Below are 16,704 nucleotides of genomic sequence, written 5' to 3' on the forward strand. Positions count from 1 at the left end.
CCCCGCCTTCTCCCCAATCCTCGACCCCGCCTTCTCCCCAATCCCTCGACCCCGCCTTCTCCCCAATCCCTCGACCCCGCCTTCTCCCCAATCCCTCGACCCCGCCTTCTCCCCAATCCCTCGACCCCGCCTTCTCCCCAATCCCTCGACCCCGCCTTCTCCCCAATCCCTCGACCCCGCCTTCTCCCCAATCCTCGACCCCGCCTTCTCCCCAATCCCTCGACCCCGCCTTCTCCCCAATCCCTCGACCCGCCTTCTCCCCAATCCCTCGACCCCGCCTTCTCCCCAATCCCTCGACCCCGCCTTCTCCCAATCCCTCGACCCCGCCTTCTCCCCAATCCCTCGACCCCGCCTTCGCCCCAATCCCTCGACCCCGCCTTCGCCCCAATCCCTCGACCCCGCCTTCGCCCCAATCCCTCGACCCCGCCTTCTCCCCAATCCCTCGACCCCGCCTTCTCCCCAATCCCTCGACCCCGCCTTCTCCCCAATCCCTCGACCCCGCCTTCTCCCCAATCCCTCGACCCGCCTTCTCCCCAATCCCTCGACCCCGCCTTCTCCCCCAATCCCTCGACCCCCGCCTTCTCCCCAATCCCTCGACCCCGCCTTCTCCCCAATCCCTCGACCCCGCCTTCTCCCCAATCCCTCGACCCCGCCTTCTCCCCAATCCCTCGACCCCGCCTTCTCCCCAATCCCTCGACCCGCCTTCTCCCCAATCCCTCGACCCCGCCTTCTCCCCAATCCCTCGACCCCGCCTTCTCCCCAATCCCTCGACCCCGCCTTCTCCCCAATCCCTCGACCCCGCCTTCTCCCCAATCCCTCGACCCCGCCTTCTCCCCAATCCCTCGACCCCGCCTTCTCCCCAATCCCTCGACCCCGCCTTCTCCCCAATCCCTCGACCCCGCCTTCTCCCCAATCCTCGACCCCCGCCTTCTCCCCAATCCCTCGACCCCGCCTTCTCCCCAATCCCTCGACCCCGCCTTCTCCCCAATCCCTCGACCCCGCCTTCTCCCAATCCCTCGACCCCGCCTTCTCCCCAATCCCTCGACCCCGCCTTCTCCCCAATCCCTCGACCCCGCCTTCTCCCCAATCCCTCGACCCCGCCTTCTCCCCAATCCCTCGACCCCGCCTTCTCCCCAATCCCTCGACCCCGCCTTCTCCCCAATCCCTCGACCCCGCCTTCTCCCCAATCCCTCGACCCCGCCTTCTCCCCAATCCCTCGACCCCGCCTTCTCCCCAATCCCTCGACCCCGCCTTCTCCCCAATCCCTCGACCCCGCCTTCTCCCCAATCCCTCGACCCCGCCTTCTCCCCAATCCCTCGACCCCGCCTTCTCCCCAATCCCTCGACCCCGCCTTCTCCCCAATCCCTCGACCCCGCCTTCTCCCCAATCCCTCGACCCCGCCTTCTCCCCAATCCCTCGACCCCGCCTTCTCCCCAATCCCTCGACCCCGCCTTCTCCCCAATCCCTCGACCCCGCCTTCTCCCCAATCCCTCGACCCCGCCTTCTCCCCAATCCCTCGACCCCGCCTTCTCCCCAATCCCTCGACCCCGCCTTCTCCCCAATCCCTCGACCCCGCCTTCTCCCCAATCCCTCGACCCCGCCTTCTCCCCCAATCCCTCGACCCCGCCTTCTCCCCAATCCCTCGACCCCGCCTTCTCCCAATCCCTCGACCCCGCCTTCTCCCCAATCCCTCGACCCCGCCTTCTCCCCAATCCCTCGACCCCGCCTTCTCCCCAATCCCTCGACCCCGCCTTCTCCCCAATCCCTCGACCCCGCCTTCTCCCCAATCCCTCGACCCCGCCTTCTCCCCAATCCCTCGACCCCGCCTTCTCCCCAATCCCTCGACCCCGCCTTCTCCCCAATCCCTCGACCCCGCCTTCTCCCCAATCCCTCGACCCCGCCTTCTCCCCAATCCCTCGACCCCGCCTTCTCCCCAATCCCTCGACCCCGCCTTCTCCCCAATCCCTCGACCCCGCCTTCTCCCCAATCCCTCGACCCCGCCTTCTCCCCAATCCCTCGACCCCGCCTTCTCCCCAATCCCTCAACCCCACCGTCTCTCTCAACCCGCCTTCTCCCCAATCCCTCGATCCCGCCTTCTCCCCAATCCCTCGATCCCGCCTTCTCCCCAATCCCTCGATCCCGCCTTCTCCCCAATCCCTCGATCCCGCCTTCTCCCCAATCCCTCGATCCCGCCTTCTCCCCAATCCCTCGATCCCGCCTTCTCCCCAATCCCTCGATCCCCGCCTTCTCCCCAATCCCTCGATCCCGCCTTCTCCCCAATCCCTCGATCCCGCCTTCTCCCAATCCCTCGATCCCGCCTTCTCCCCAATCCCTCGATCCCGCCTTCTCCCCAATCCCTCGATCCCGCCTTCTCCCAATCCCTCCACCCCACCTTCTCCCCAATCCCTCAATCCCACCGTCTCTCTCAACCCCGCCTTCTCCCCAATCCCTCGATCCCGCCTTCTCCCCAATCCCTCGATCCCGCCTTCTCCCCAATCCCTCGATCCCGCCTTCTCCCCAATCCCTCGATCCCGCCTTCTCCCCAATCCCTCGATCCCGCCTTCTCCCCAATCCCTCGATCCCGCCTTCTCCCCAATCCCTCGATCCCGCCTTCTCCCCAATCCCTCGATCCCGCCTTCTCCCCAATCCCTCGATCCCGCCTTCTCACCAATCCCTCGATCCCGCCTTCTCCCCAATCCCTCGATCCCGCCTTCTCCCCAATCCCTCGATCCCGCCTTCTCCCCAATCCCACCTTCTCCCCAATCCCACCTTCTCCCCAATCCCTCGATCCCGCCTTCTCCCCAATCCCTCGATCCCGCCTTCTCCCCAATCCCTCGACCCCGCCTTCTCCCCAAACCCCGCCTTCTCCCCAATCCCTCGACCCCGCCTTCTCCCCAATCCCTCGACCCCGCCTTCTCCCCAATCCCTCGATCCCGCCTTCTCCCCAATCCCTCGATCCCACCTTCTCCCCAATCCCTCGATCCCGCCTTCTCCCCAATCCCACCTTCTCCCCAATCCCTCGATCCCACCTTTTCCCCAATCCCTCGATCCCGCCTTCTCCCCAATCCCTCGATCCCGCCTTCTCCCCAATCCCTCCATCCCGCCTTCTCCCCAATCCCTCCATCCCGCCTTCTCCCCAATCCCTCCATCCCGCCTTCTCCCCAATCCCTCCATCCCGCCTTCTCCCCAATCCCTCCATCCCGCCTTCTCCCCAATCCCTCGATCCCGCCTTCTCCCCAATCCCTCGATCCCGCCTTCTCCCCAATCCCTCGATCCCGCCTTCTCCCCAATCCCTCGATCCCGCCTTCTCCCCAATCCCTCAATCCCCCGTCTCTCTCAATCCCACCGTCTCCCCAATCCCTCAATCCCATCTGCTCCCCAACCCTGCCTTCTCCCAAACCCCTCAACCCCGCCTTCTCCCAAACCCGCCTTCTCCCAAACCCCTCCACCCCGCCTTCTCCCCATATCCCTCGAGCCCACCGTCCCACCTTCTCCCCATATCAGTCAATCCCACCATCACCCACCTTCTCCCCATATCCCTCTACTCATTTACACCAGGTCCCCGAGGAGACTGTCTCACTGAGTGAACTCCGAGAGTAATTATTTACCATTTTGCGTCACATGGATGAGGTAGAGTCCAACATCAGTACCCAAGGCGATTCGTTCCTGGTCTGAAATGGAGAGAAGGAAATGAATCAGGAAAATGCTACAGTGACTGAGTGAGAGTGAGAATGAGAGAGAGTTTTTCTCTGTATCTAACCTCGTAGCTGCCCTGGGAGTGTTTGACGGGACAGTGTAGAGGGAGCTTTACTCTGTATCTAACCCATGCTGTACCTGCCCTGGGAGTGTTTGATGGGACAGTGTAGAGGGAGCTTTACTCTGTATCTAACCCGTGCTGTACCTGCCCTGGGAGTGTTTGATGGGACAGTGTAGAGGGAGCTTTACCCTGTATCTAACCCTGTACCTGCCCTGGGAGTGTTTGACGGGACAGTGTAGAGGGAGCTTTACTCTGTATCTACGTGCGAATGGTGCTGACAGAGACCTTACCCAGGATGGCAGCGGACTGCGTGCTTCGGATTAGTGGCAGTGCGCTGTCGTACGCCTCGTTGGCGCTCAGCACCAACCGCTGTTTGAAGCCGCTCTGTTTACGGATCGAGACCAGCTCACTGAGCACTGTCACCCATTTCTTCTTCTCACTCTCGTTCTCAGCCAGCATCAGGAGGGAGGTCTTGGTGCTCGGGACTGTCAGCTGGGATGCGGTGATCTGTCGGAGAAAACAGAGACAGGACAGTCCGGGGTGGGGGGAGAAGCACTGAACGTCGTCACGGCAACCTCGAGGGTGAAGGGGCAGGGGCAAGACGCCAAGTTTGGAAATGGTGCCTTGGTGACGCCAAGTTTGGAAATGGTGCCTTGGTGACGCCAAGTTTGGAAATGGTGCCTTGGTGACGCCAAGTTTGGAAATGGTGCCTTGGTGACGCCAAGTTTGGAAATGGTGCCTTGGTGACGCCAAGTTTGGAAATGGTGCCTTGGTGACGCCAAGTTTGGAAATGGTGCCTTGGTGACGCCAAGTTTGGAAATGGTGCCTTGGTGACGCCAAGTTTGGAAATGGTGCATTGGTGACGCCAAGTTTGGAAATGGTGCATTGGTGACGCCAAGTTTGGAGATGGTGCCTTGATGACGCCAAGTTTGGAAATGGTGCATTGGTGACGCCAAGTTTGGAAATGGTGCATTGGTGACGCCAAGTTTGGAAATGGTGCATTGGTGACGCCAAGTTTGGAAATGCTGACTTGGTGACGCCAAGTTTAGAAATGGTGCACTGGTGATGCCAAGTTTGGAGATGGTGCATTGGTGACGCCAAGTTTGGAAATGGTGCATTGGTGATGCCAAGTTTGGAAATGGTGCATTGGTGACGCCAAGTTTGGAAATGGTGCTGAATTGGTGACGCCAAGTTTGGAAATGGTGCATTGGTGATGCCAAGTTTGGAAATGGTGCATTGGTGACGCCAAGTTTGGAAATGGTGCATTGGTGACGCCAAGTTTGGAAATGGTGAATTGGTGACGCCAAGTTTGGAAATGGTGAATTGGTGACGCCAAGTTTGGAAATGGTGCATTGGTGACGCCAAGTTTGGAAATGGTGCTGAATTGGTGACGCCAAGTTTGGAAATGGTGCTGAATTGGTGACGCCAAGTTTGGGTTTCACATGAAAGGAGCAAACAGAGACTGAAGGATATATTGGCCTTGGTGAGGTTTGCAGGACCAGGGGCCAATGTAGGTCAGTGAGCCCAGGGCTGATGGGTGAGGGGGACCTGTTGAGAGTTAGGATTCGGCCAGCAGAGTTTTGGATGAGCTCGAGTATACAGTGCCACTCTGACCCTCTGGTCTATGAGGGTCATGTTAGTGCTCGAGTGACCCCCCCCCTCTGTGAATTGTTTCAAATACAAGTACAGTTCTATAAATCTCTGGTCAGACCCCATCTGGAGAACCACCTTCAGTTCTGGGACCCGCCCCTCGGGAAGGATATATCGGCCTTGGAGGGGGTGCAGTGCAGATTCACCAGAATGATACCGGGGCTAAAAGGGTTAAATTACGAGGCGAGGTTAGGCTTGTATTCCCTCGAGTGTAGGAGGTTGAGGGGTGATTTAATCGAGGCGTTTAAAATGATTAAAGGATTTGATAGGGTCGATAGAGAGAAACTATTTCCTCTGGTGGGGGGAGTCCAGAACAAGGGGGGCAGAACCTTAAAATTAGAGCCAGGCCGTTCAGGGGTGATGTCAGGAAGCACTTCTTCACACAAAGGGGGGTGGAAATCTGGAAAACTCTCCCCCAAAAAGTTGTGGATGCTGGGGGTTAATTGGAAAATGTCAAAACTGAGATTGATCGATTTTGTTGGGTAAGGGTATTAAGGGTTACGGAACCAAGGCGGGTAAATGGAGTTAAGATACAGATCAGCCGTGATCTAATTGAATGGCGGAAAAGGCTCGAGGGGCTGAATGGCCTCCTCCTGTTCCTATGTTCCCGAGGGAGGGGAGGAGTTCCAGAGTTTGGGGTCGTAGGGGAAGAATGAGATAGAGCAGGAGAGTGGGGTGATGTGAGGGAGGAGAAAGAGCAGGCAGGACAGGGGATTTGATGTTACAAAAGAGGAAATCTCAGAGGATCTTTACTGACTTGGCCGATTTCAGCTCTGGGAACAGGAGGGGCCAGAACTGGACTCAGTCCCCTGGACTCAGGAAAAAAAACCAATTATCTAGGGTTCCCGCTCCGAATCACTGCCCAGTGACCCCTGGGTTAGGGAGAGAGGAGAATCAGCCAGGGTTCCTGCTCCTGATCACTGCCCCGTGACCCTAAAGTGTAAGGGTTATGGGATACCCTCGATGGTCTCACTCACCCTGAATATACAAGGAACGTCCCTTTTGTTGGCGTGAATCACGTCAGAGGAGAACACAGAGCTCACGGAGAATTCTTCATCCCTGAAACACAAATGACGAACTCTTCACCCAGAGATTACACAGTGAAGCCCAGGGCAACAGAGGAACACTGAAAAACAGGCCACACATCCCAACTGGCCCATGCCAACCTCATAAACTCCACCTACCCACCCGCCCTCGCCCCGCGGCCCCCGCTCCCGCCCTCTCCCCGCGGCCCCCCGCTCCCGCCCTCTCCCCTCACTCCCGCCTCCTGTCCTGGTAACAATACACAATTCAGTCACTCTTTGGGGTGTAAAGCTCCCCCCGTGAGTTGCTGGTGTCAAACCAAGGGCTGCCCCTCAGGGATTTGATGCCTTCCCCGCGGAGGGTGGGGGGCAGCGACCCTGGGGAGAGGGGGAAGGGAGCGAGGTTGCGGCCTTCGATCTCCGACTGGACGTACCGCAGGTCGACGACGTGGGTGATGGCTGCGTTGGATTGCGAGCTCCTCCCCTCCGCTGTCTCGTAGATGAAAATCTTAAAGTCGCAGAGGACAGCGTAGGCCTTCTCCCAGCCTTTCTTCACCCCTGCCGGTTTTGGGACCTGAGGGACAGGAACGAGAGATCAGAGAGAGCACCGTGATGGGGTGGGGGGGGTCAGAGGGAGCAGACCCACGAGCACGCAGAGCGGGGCCGTGCTGGACACGAGACCGAGCGTCCTCTTCTCCGGCCCACACCCGTATCCCGCCCCCCCCCCCCTCCGCCCCCCCCCCCCCTCCGCCCCCCCCCCCCCCTCCGCCCATCGCTTACCGACACGAAGCCCTCGAACGCGGTTCCGGATCCTGTGATTGGGTGAATTCCCAGCGACCGGATCTGGTCGGGCGGCGATGGACAGATCAGTGCCTCAGCAGAGCAGGCGGAGTGACACACGAAGGTACAGACTGTAGGGCGGAGAGGGGGAGAGCGGTGAGGGAGGAGCCTTAGCACGCAGAACAACACATACCCTGCATTTATATAGCGCCTTTAACACAGTAAAACGTCCCTCGGCCCTTCACAGGAGCGATTATCAAACAAAATTTGACACCGAGCCACATGAGGAGATATTAGGACAGGTGACCAAAAGCTCGGTCAAAGAGGGAGGTTTTAAGGAGCGTCTTAAAGGAGGAGAGAGAGAGGCGGAGAGGTTTAGGGAGGGAATTCCAGAGCTTAGGGCCCAGGCAGCTGAAGGCACGGCCGCCAATGGCGGAGCGATTAAAATCGGGGATGCGCAAGAGGCCAGAATTGGAGGAGCGCGGAGATCTCGGAGGGTTGTAGGGGCTGGAGGAGGTTACAGAGATAGGGAGAGGGGGCGAGGACCGTGGAGGGATTTGAAAAGAAGAATGAGAATTTTAAATTCGAGGTGTTCCCGGATCGGGAGCCGATGTAGGTCAGCGAGCACAGGGGGGGGGTGAGGGGTGAACGGGACTCGGGGCGAGTTAGGATACGGGGGGGGCCAGAGTTTTGGATGAGCTGAAGTTTACAGAGGATGGAAAATGGGAGACCGGCCAGGGGAGAGTTGGAATAGTGAAGTCTAGAGGTGATAACGACACAGATGAGGGTTTCAGCAGCAGATGAGCTGAGGCAGAGGCGGAGTCCGATGATGTTACGGAGATGGAAGTAGATAAAGCACGGGTTAGATACAGAGTAAAGCTCCCTCTATACTGTCCCGTCAAACACTCCCAGGACAGGTACAGGGTTAGATACAGAGTAAAGCTCCCTCTACACTGTCCCGTCAAACACTCCCAGGGCAGGTACAGGGTTAGATACAGAGTAAAGCTCCCTCTACACTGTCCCGTCAAACACTCCCAGGGCAGGTACAGGGTTAGATACAGAGTAAAGCTCCCTCTACACTGTCCCATCAAACACTCCCAGGGCAGGTACAGGGTTAGATACAGAGTAAAGCTCCCTCTATACTGTCCCATCAAACACTCCCAGGGCAGGTACAGGGTTAGATACAGAGTAAAGCTCCCTCTACACTGTCCCGTCAAACACTCCCAGGGCAGGTACAGGGTTAGATACAGAGTAAAGCTCCCTCTACACTGTCCCGTCAAACACTCCCAGGGCAGGTACAGCACGGGCTAGATACAGAGTAAAGCTCCCTCTACACTGTCCCATCAAACACTCCCAGGGCAGGTACAGCACGGGTTAGATACAGAGTAAAGCTCCCTCTACACTGTCCCATCAAACACTCCCAGGGCAGGTACAGGGTTAGATACAGAGTAAAGCTCCCTCTACACTGTCCCATCAAACACTCCCAGGGCAGGTACAGGGTTAGATACAGAGTAAAGCTCCCTCGACACTGTCCCATCAAACACTCCCAGGGCAGGTACAGGGTTAGATACAGAGTAAAGCTCCCTCTACACTGTCCCATCAAACACTCCCAGGGCAGGTACAGCACGGGTTAGATACAGAGTAAAGCTCCCTCTACACTGTCCCATCAAACACTCCCAGGGCAGGTACAGCACGAGTTAGATACAGAGTAAAGCTCCCTCGACACTCCCCCTAACCCAGGATTCAGTGAACAATGATCTTACCTTCACAGCTGAATCCCTGCCGTGCCAGGCCCACCATGAGTGATGTACAACGCATGCACTTTGTGGGGAAGTGGAAGGATTTCAGCTTGAAATGGTGAGGTGTGGGCTGCAACATAAAATATCATGATAAAATTACACAGATCGGGAATCACATACATCGAATGTACAGCACAGAAACAGGCCATTCGGCCCAACTGGTCTATGCCAGTGTTTATGCTCCACACGAGCCTCCTCCCTCCCTCCCTTCATCTCACCCTATCACCCTATCCTTCTATTCCTTTCTCCCTCATGTGTTTATCGAGCTTCCCCTAAAGACAGAAGCTCGTTTACCAACAGTGAGTTCCATCCAAGGAGGAATCGAGAGAAATCAACTCTGGGCAGATGAACTAGCCGTCACTCCTGGCTCCCAACCCTGTCACTCCGTCACAGGAGTGAAGGATTAAAGTCTCGCTCTCCTGATTTAAAGATCTTCCATGGATCGGGGAGTCTCAATCTGCTTCATGGTTCACACTGGAAATACAGCCCCAAATATCACCCGAAACCAGCAGTGTAGAGGGAGCTTTACTCTGGATCTAACCCTGTACCTGCCCTGGGAGTGTTTGATGGGACAGTGTAGAGGGAGCTTTACTCTGGATCTAACCCTGTACCTGCCCTGGGAGTGTTTGACGGGACAGTGTAGAGGGAGCTTTACTCTGTATCTAACCCGTGCTGTACCTGCCCTGGGAGTGTTTGATGGGACAGTGTAGAGGGAGCTTTACTCTGTATCTAACCCTGTACCTGCCCTGGGAGTGTTTGATGGGACAGTGTAGAGGGAGCTTTACTCTGTATCTAACCCGTGCTGTACCTGCCCTGGGAGTGTTTGATGGGACAGTGTAGAGGGAGCTTTACTCTGTATCTAACCCTGTACCTGCCCTGGGAGTGTTGATGGGACAGTGTAGAGGGAGCTTTACTCTGTATCTAACCCTGTACCTGCCCTGGGAGTGTTGATAGGACAGTGTAGAGGGAGCTTTACTCTGTATCTAACCCGTGCTGTACCTGCCCTGCGAGTGTCCCATTCTCCAGCAGTAACATCCCTCACCTCAAATACCAAAACTCACTGAAGATACCCCAAATTGGAATGGTTTTAGACTGTTGCAGGCGTCAGCTGTTGAAGACCCTACCTTGGGCACGGGCTGGCTGACCGGTGGGGGACCTGTGGGTTTCTTTACCAGCTTTCTTGGAGACAACGGTTTTGCGTTTAACTGGGAAAGAGAGAAAGACAATCAGCAAAGGGAAGATTGGACCCAGTCTGCAGCAACTGCCTCGCAATAAATTAATGCGCCATCTGGAATGGCGGGGGAGCTTTTGTTTTATTCATTCTCGGAGTGTGGGTGTCGCCTGGTTTACCCTCGAGAAGGTGGCTGTAATGAGGTCTGGAGACGAGTGCTTCTGACAGAACCCATCCCGAGCAGGGTGATCGCTGACTAAGTGCCGCTGGATAGCACAGTCGACCACACCTTCTGCCACTCTGCTGACGGTTGAGAGTCGGCTGACGGGCGGTAATTGGCCGGGTTGGATTCGTCCTGCTTTTTGTGGGCAGGACATACCTGGGCATCTTTCCACATTGTCGGAATATACAACACTCCCACCCATATAAAGAACGCTGCCTCAACTCGCCAAGGCTTCTTCGACAGCACCTCCCAAACCCGCGACCTCTACCACCTAGAAGGACAAGGGCAGCAGGCACATGGGAACAACACCACCTGCACGTTCCCCTCCGAGTCACACACCATCCCGACTTGGAAATATATCGGCCGTTCCTTCATCGTCGCTGGGTCAAAATCCTGGAACTCCCTTCCTAACAGCACTGTGGGAGAACCTTCACCACACGGACTGCAGCGGTTCAAGAAGGCGGCTCACCACCACCTTCTCAAGGGCAATTAGGGATGGGTAATAAATGCCCGGCCTCGCCAGCGACGCCCACATCCCGAGAATGAATTGAAAGGAAACGTATGCGCACACACACACACGCACAGACATTTTCCACTGGCCTGTGAACCCTCCTCTCTAACCCAGGGCGGTGAGGCCAATCGTGCCCTCTGCTGCCACGCCAGGCTGGACCAACGCGAGCTCAGTGCGCCCGGGGAAAACGGAAACACGGCCCTGACGTCCGATTAAAGTGAAAGCCGGCCGCAAGGTTCCAGGTGCGGATACAAAGCAGCAGCAGAGAAGTGGTCAAAGGTCAAAGGTGGGGAACTGGCCGGCCCCGCCACACTCACGTCTCCTGCTTCGCCACCTCTCAGGGCCGGACTCTGGGCTCCGGACTCCGGCTCTGCGCTCGTCGCAGCCTTCGTGATGTCCGGAGACTGCCGTGAAGTGCTGGAAAATTCCAGCGACTCGAACTGTCGAACAACAACAATGAGATGCATTTATATAGCGCCTTTAATGTCGCAAAACGTCCCAAGGCCCTTCACAGGAGCGTAAATCAGACTAAATTTGACACCGAGCCACATGAGGAGATATTAGGACAGGTGACCAAAAGCTTGGTCAAAGAGGTAGGTTTTAAGGAGCGTCTTAAAGGAGGAGAGAGAGGCGGAGAGGTTTAGGGAGGGAATTCCAGAGCTTAGGGCCCAGGTGGCTGAAGGCACGGCCGCCAATGGCGGGGCGATGGAAATCGGGGATGGTCAAGAGGCCAGAATTGGAGGAGCGCAGAGATCTCGGAGGGTTGTAGGGGCTGGAGGAGGTTAGAGTGGGATTGGAGGGGATCCGGGGGTTGGGGGTTTAAGCAGGAGGGCGATTAACTGTGGTTTTAAAAGGGACGGGAACAACGGCAGAAAGATTAACGATGTCAGTGAGTGTGGGACAGGGGGCAGGAGAAGATTTCAAACACAGTCTCTTTACAAACGCTGGCATCCTGTTACTTACCGAGAGAAATGAGAAGAAAGAATCCTGAGGTAAACCTGTGGGACAGTCAAAGTTTGATCCCGGGTTAATGTCTACATTATTATAGAAATAAATATTATCCATTGTCCGCCTGGGGATCACACTCCTTCTCCATGGACCGAGCCCCCCTTCCCCATAGACCGGGGCCCTCACCCCCTTCCCCAGAGACCGGGGCCCTCACCCCCTCCCCCATAGACCAGGGCCCTCACCCCCTCCCCCATAGACCGGGGCCCTCACCCCCTCCCCCATAGACCGGGGCCCTCACCCCCTCCCCCATAGACCGGGGCCCTCACCCCCTCCCCCATAGACCGGGGCCCTCACCCCCTCCCCCATAGACCGGGGCCCTCACCCCCTCCCCCATAGACCGGGGCCCTCACCCCCTCCCCCATAGACCGGGGCCCTCACCCCCTCCCCCATAGACCAGGGCCCTCACCCCCCTCCCCCATAGACCAGGGCCCTCACCCCCTCCCCCATAGACCGGGGCCCTCACCCCCTCCCCCATAGACCGGGGCCCTCACCCCCTCCCCCATAGACCGGGGCCCTCACCCCCTCCCCCGTAGACCAGGGCCCTCACCCCCTCCCCCATAGACCGGGGCCCTCACCCCCACAGACCAGGGCCCTCACCCCCCTCCCCCACAGACCAGAGCCCTCACCCCCCTCCCCCACAGACCAGAGCCCTCACCCCCCTCCCCCACAGACCAGAGCCCTCACCCCCCTCCCCCACAGACCAGGGCCCTCACCCCCCTCCCCCACAGACCAGAGCCCTCACCCCCCTCCCCCACAGACCAGGGCCCTCACCCCCCTCCCCCACAGACCAGGGCCCTCACCCCCCTCCCCCATAGGCCAGGCCGTGTTGGTGTTTATCCTCCAGGCGAGCAGAATCCTAATCCCATGTTCCCACCATGTTCCCATATCCCGTTATCCCCCGTTCCTTCAGCGACCTGTCAAACCCATTCCTCAACGTTAACAGGGTCTCTGCTTCAATCAACGGGCGGCTTCCGGCAGTTTCCAGCCACTCGGAGCCCTCCCCAAGGCGAGGTGAAACCCGAGGCGTTTATTACCTTCCCGAACCTTGGTCTCCACCTCCACCTTCAGTTTCTCCACCTCCATCTTCAGAGCTTCATTCTGCTTCTCCAATTCTTGTAACTTGCTGCAGAGAACAGAGACGGGTCAGGTCAGTGTTACAGAGGGTGTAAGGGGCTGCTATCACAGGTCTGGATACACAGGGGAGAGGCAACGGGTCACAGCTCCCTCTACACTGTCCCATCAAACACTCCCAGGGCAGGTACAGGGTTAGATACAGAGTAAAGCTCCCTCTACACTGTCCCATCAAACACTCCCAGGGCAGGTACAGCACGGGTTAGATACAGAGTAAAGCTCCCTCTACACTGTCCCGTCAAACACTCCCAGGGCAGGTACAGCACGGGTTAGATACAGAGTAAAGCTCCCTCTACACTGTCCCATCAAACACTCCCAGGGCAGGTACAGGGTTAGATACAGAGTAAAGCTCCCTCGACACTGTCCCATCAAACACTCCCAGGGCAGGTACAGGGTTAGATACAGAGTAAAGCTCCCTCTACACTGTCCCATCAAACACTCCCAGGGCAGGTACAGGGTGAGATACAGAGTAAAGCTCCCTCTACACTGTCCCATCAAACACTCCCAGGGCAGGTACAGGGTTAGATACAGAGTAAAGCTCCCTCTACACTGTCCCATCAAACACTCCCAGGGCAGGTACAGGGTTAGATACAGAGTAAAGCTCCCTCTACACTGTCCCATCAAACACTCCCAGGGCAGGTACAGGGTTAGATACAGAGTAAAGCTCCCTCTACACTGTCCCGTCAAACACTCCCAGGGCAGGTACAGGGTTAGATACAGAGTAAAGCTCCCTCTACACTGTCCCATCAAACACTCCCGGGGCAGGTACAGGGTTAGATACAGAGTAAAGCTCCCTCTACACTGTCCCATCAAACACTCCCAGGGCAGGTACAGCACGGGTTAGATACAGAGTAAAGCTCCCTCTACACTGTCCCATCAAACACTCCCAGGGCAGGTACAGGGTTAGATACAGAGTAAAGCTCCCTCGACACTGTCCCGTCAAACACTCCCAGGGCAGGTACAGGGTTAGATACAGAGTAAAGCTCCCTCTACACTGTCCCATCAAACACTCCCAGGGCAGGTACAGCACGGGTTAGATACAGAGTAAAGCTCCCTCTACACTGTCCCATCAAACACTCCCAGGGCAGGTACAGACGGGTTAGATACAGAGTAAAGCTCCCTCTACACTGTCCCATCAACACTCCCAGGGCAGCCGTACAGCACGGGTTAGATACAGAGTAAAGCTCCCTCTACACTGTCCCGTCAAACACTCCCAGGGCAGGTACAGCACGGGTTAGATACAGAGTAAAGCTCCCTCTCACTGTCCCATCAAACACTCCCAGAGGTACAGGGTTAGATACAGAGTAAAGCTCCCTCTACACTGTCCCGTCAAACACTCCCAGGGCAGGTACAGGGTTAGATACAGAGTAAAGCTCCCTCTACACTGTCCCGTCAAACACTCCCGGGGCAGGTCGCTGATCCCTTACCATTCAGTGGCCAGATTTGTGGCCTTGTTTTCGTTCAGCTGCTCCTGCAGTGATTGTTTGGCCCGTATATCTGCTTCCAGCGCCGACTGCAATTCCAGTTTGGCCGAGGCTTCCAGTTTCTGAAGACGTCGGGCCTTCCAGGGCTTGTCCTGCGTCACCAGAGAAGACCGAGAGTTTACAATCTCTCCAACTACACAAGCTTCATTTATTTAACTTCTCCCCGTATCCCTCACTCCCACCTCCCCACCTTCTCCCCGTATCCCTCACTCCCACCTCCCCACCTTCTCCCCGTATCCCTCACTCCCACCTCCCCACCTTCTCCCCGTATCCCTCACTCCCACCTCCCCACCTTCTCCCCGTATCCCTCACTCCCGCCTCCCCACCTTCTCCCCGTATCCCTCACTCCCACCTCCCCACCTTCTCCCCGTATCCCTCACTCCCGCCTCCCCACCTTCTCCCCGTATCCCTCACTCCCGCCTCCCCACCTTCTCCCCGTATCCCTCACTCCCACCTCCCCATCTTCTCCCCGTATCCCTCACTCCCGCCTCCACACCTTCTCCCCGTATCCCTCACTCCCACCTCCCCACCTTCTCCCCGTATCCCTCACTCCCACCTCCCCACCTTCTCCCCGTATCCCTCACTCCCACCTCCCCACCTTCTCCCCGTATCCCTCACTCCCGCCTCCCCACCTTCTCCCCGTATCCCTCACTCCCGCCTCCCCACCTTCTCCCCATATCCCTCACTCCCGCCTCCCCACCTTCTCCCCGTATCCCTCACTCCCGCCTCCCCACCTTCTCCCCGTATCCCTCACTCCCGCCTCCCACCTTCTCCCCATATCCCTCACTCCCACCTCCCCATCTTCTCCCCGTATCCCTCACTCCCGCCTCCCCACCTTCTCCCCGTATCCCTCACTCCCACCTCCCCACCTTCTCCCCGTATCCCTCACTCCCACCTCCCCACCTTCTCCCCGTATCCCTCACTCCCACCTCCCCACCTTCTCCCCGTATCCCTCACTCCCACCTCCCCACCTACTCCCCGTATCCCTCACTCCCACCTCCCCACCTTCTCCCCGTATCCCTCACTCCCACCTCCCCACCTTCTCCCCGTATCCCTCACTCCCACCTCCCCACCTTCTCCCCGTATCCCTCACTCCCACCTCCCCACCTTCTCCCCGTATCCCTCACTCCCACCTCCCCACCTACTCCCCGTATCCCTCACTCCCGCCTCCCCACCTTCTCCCCGTATCCCTCACTCCCGCCTCCCCACCTTCTCCCCGTATCCCTCACTCCCACCTCCCCACCTTCTCCCCGTATCCCTCACTCCCACCTCCCCACCTTCTCCCCGTATCCCTCACTCCCGCCTCCCCACCTTCTCCCCGTATCCCTCACTCCCACCTCCCCACCTTCTCCCCGTATCCCTCACTCCCACCTCCCCACCTTCTCCCCGTATCCCTCACTCCGCCTCCCCACCTTCTCCCCGTATCCCTCACTCCCGCCTCCCCACCTTCTCCCCGTATCCCTCACTCCCACCTCCCCACCTTCTCCCCGTATCCCTCACTCCCACCTCCCCACCTTCTCCCCGTATCCCTCACTCCCACCTCCCCACCTTCTCCCCGTATCCCTCACTCCCGCCCGCTCCCCGTATCCCTCACTCCCGCCTGCTCCCCGTATCCCTCACTCCCACCCGCTCCCCGTATCCCTCACTCCCGCCCGCTCCCCGTATCCCTCACTCTCGCCTGCTCCCCGTATCCCTCACTCCCGCCTCCCTACCTTCTCCCCGTATCCCTCACTCCCGCCTCCCCACCTACTCCCCGTATCCCTCACTCCCGCCCGCTCCCCGCATCCCTCGCTCCCACCTCCCTCGCCACATCCCTCGCTCCCGCGTCCCTCGCTCCCGCCCGCTCCCCGCATCCCTCACTCATCCCTCGCTCCCGCCCGCTCCCCGCATCCCTCACTCATCCCTCGCTCCCGCCCGCTCCCCGCATCCCTCGCTCCCGCCCGAGGACTCGACCAGATGACCACACCTCATTCCCAGGACAATCAGGCACAGAAGAGCCAGGACCCACAAGGCCTTACCACAGACTTCACATTCCCGCTCAAACTTTTCAGGGAGTCCAGTTCCTCCGTCATCTTGGTGGCCAGTGACTGGAGATACCCTCGAGCTTCCTTCTCATCGCTCACCCTGTCAACACAGGCATCCATCACCCTCTGTTCACAGCTCCCAGA

At 58.2% G+C, this 16,704-nt stretch overlaps 1 protein-coding gene across 1 annotated transcript in view; it reads right to left on the bottom strand.

Moving 5' to 3' along the window:
- The window catches only part of LOC137309241 (serine/threonine-protein kinase MRCK alpha-like), a gene marked incomplete at its 3' end in the record, with an annotated part of 31,799 nt that extends 15,119 nt beyond the window's left edge, over positions 1-16,680 (bottom strand). The window contains 12 exon segments of the mRNA XM_067977501.1: positions 3,609-3,671; positions 4,048-4,264; positions 6,385-6,466; positions 6,864-7,003; positions 7,210-7,340; positions 8,973-9,078; positions 10,133-10,213; positions 11,231-11,353; positions 11,877-11,911; positions 12,956-13,044; positions 14,480-14,628; positions 16,555-16,680. Of these exon segments, the coding sequence (XP_067833602.1) occupies positions 3,609-3,671; positions 4,048-4,264; positions 6,385-6,466; positions 6,864-7,003; positions 7,210-7,340; positions 8,973-9,078; positions 10,133-10,213; positions 11,231-11,353; positions 11,877-11,911; positions 12,956-13,044; positions 14,480-14,628; positions 16,555-16,680 (1,342 nt within the window).
- Positions 16,681-16,704: the final 24 nt, after the last annotated feature.

Source organism: Heptranchias perlo, unplaced genomic scaffold (genome assembly GCF_035084215.1).
Source record: "Heptranchias perlo isolate sHepPer1 unplaced genomic scaffold, sHepPer1.hap1 HAP1_SCAFFOLD_1545, whole genome shotgun sequence".
NCBI classification, from domain to species: Eukaryota; Metazoa; Chordata; class Chondrichthyes; order Hexanchiformes; family Hexanchidae; genus Heptranchias; species Heptranchias perlo.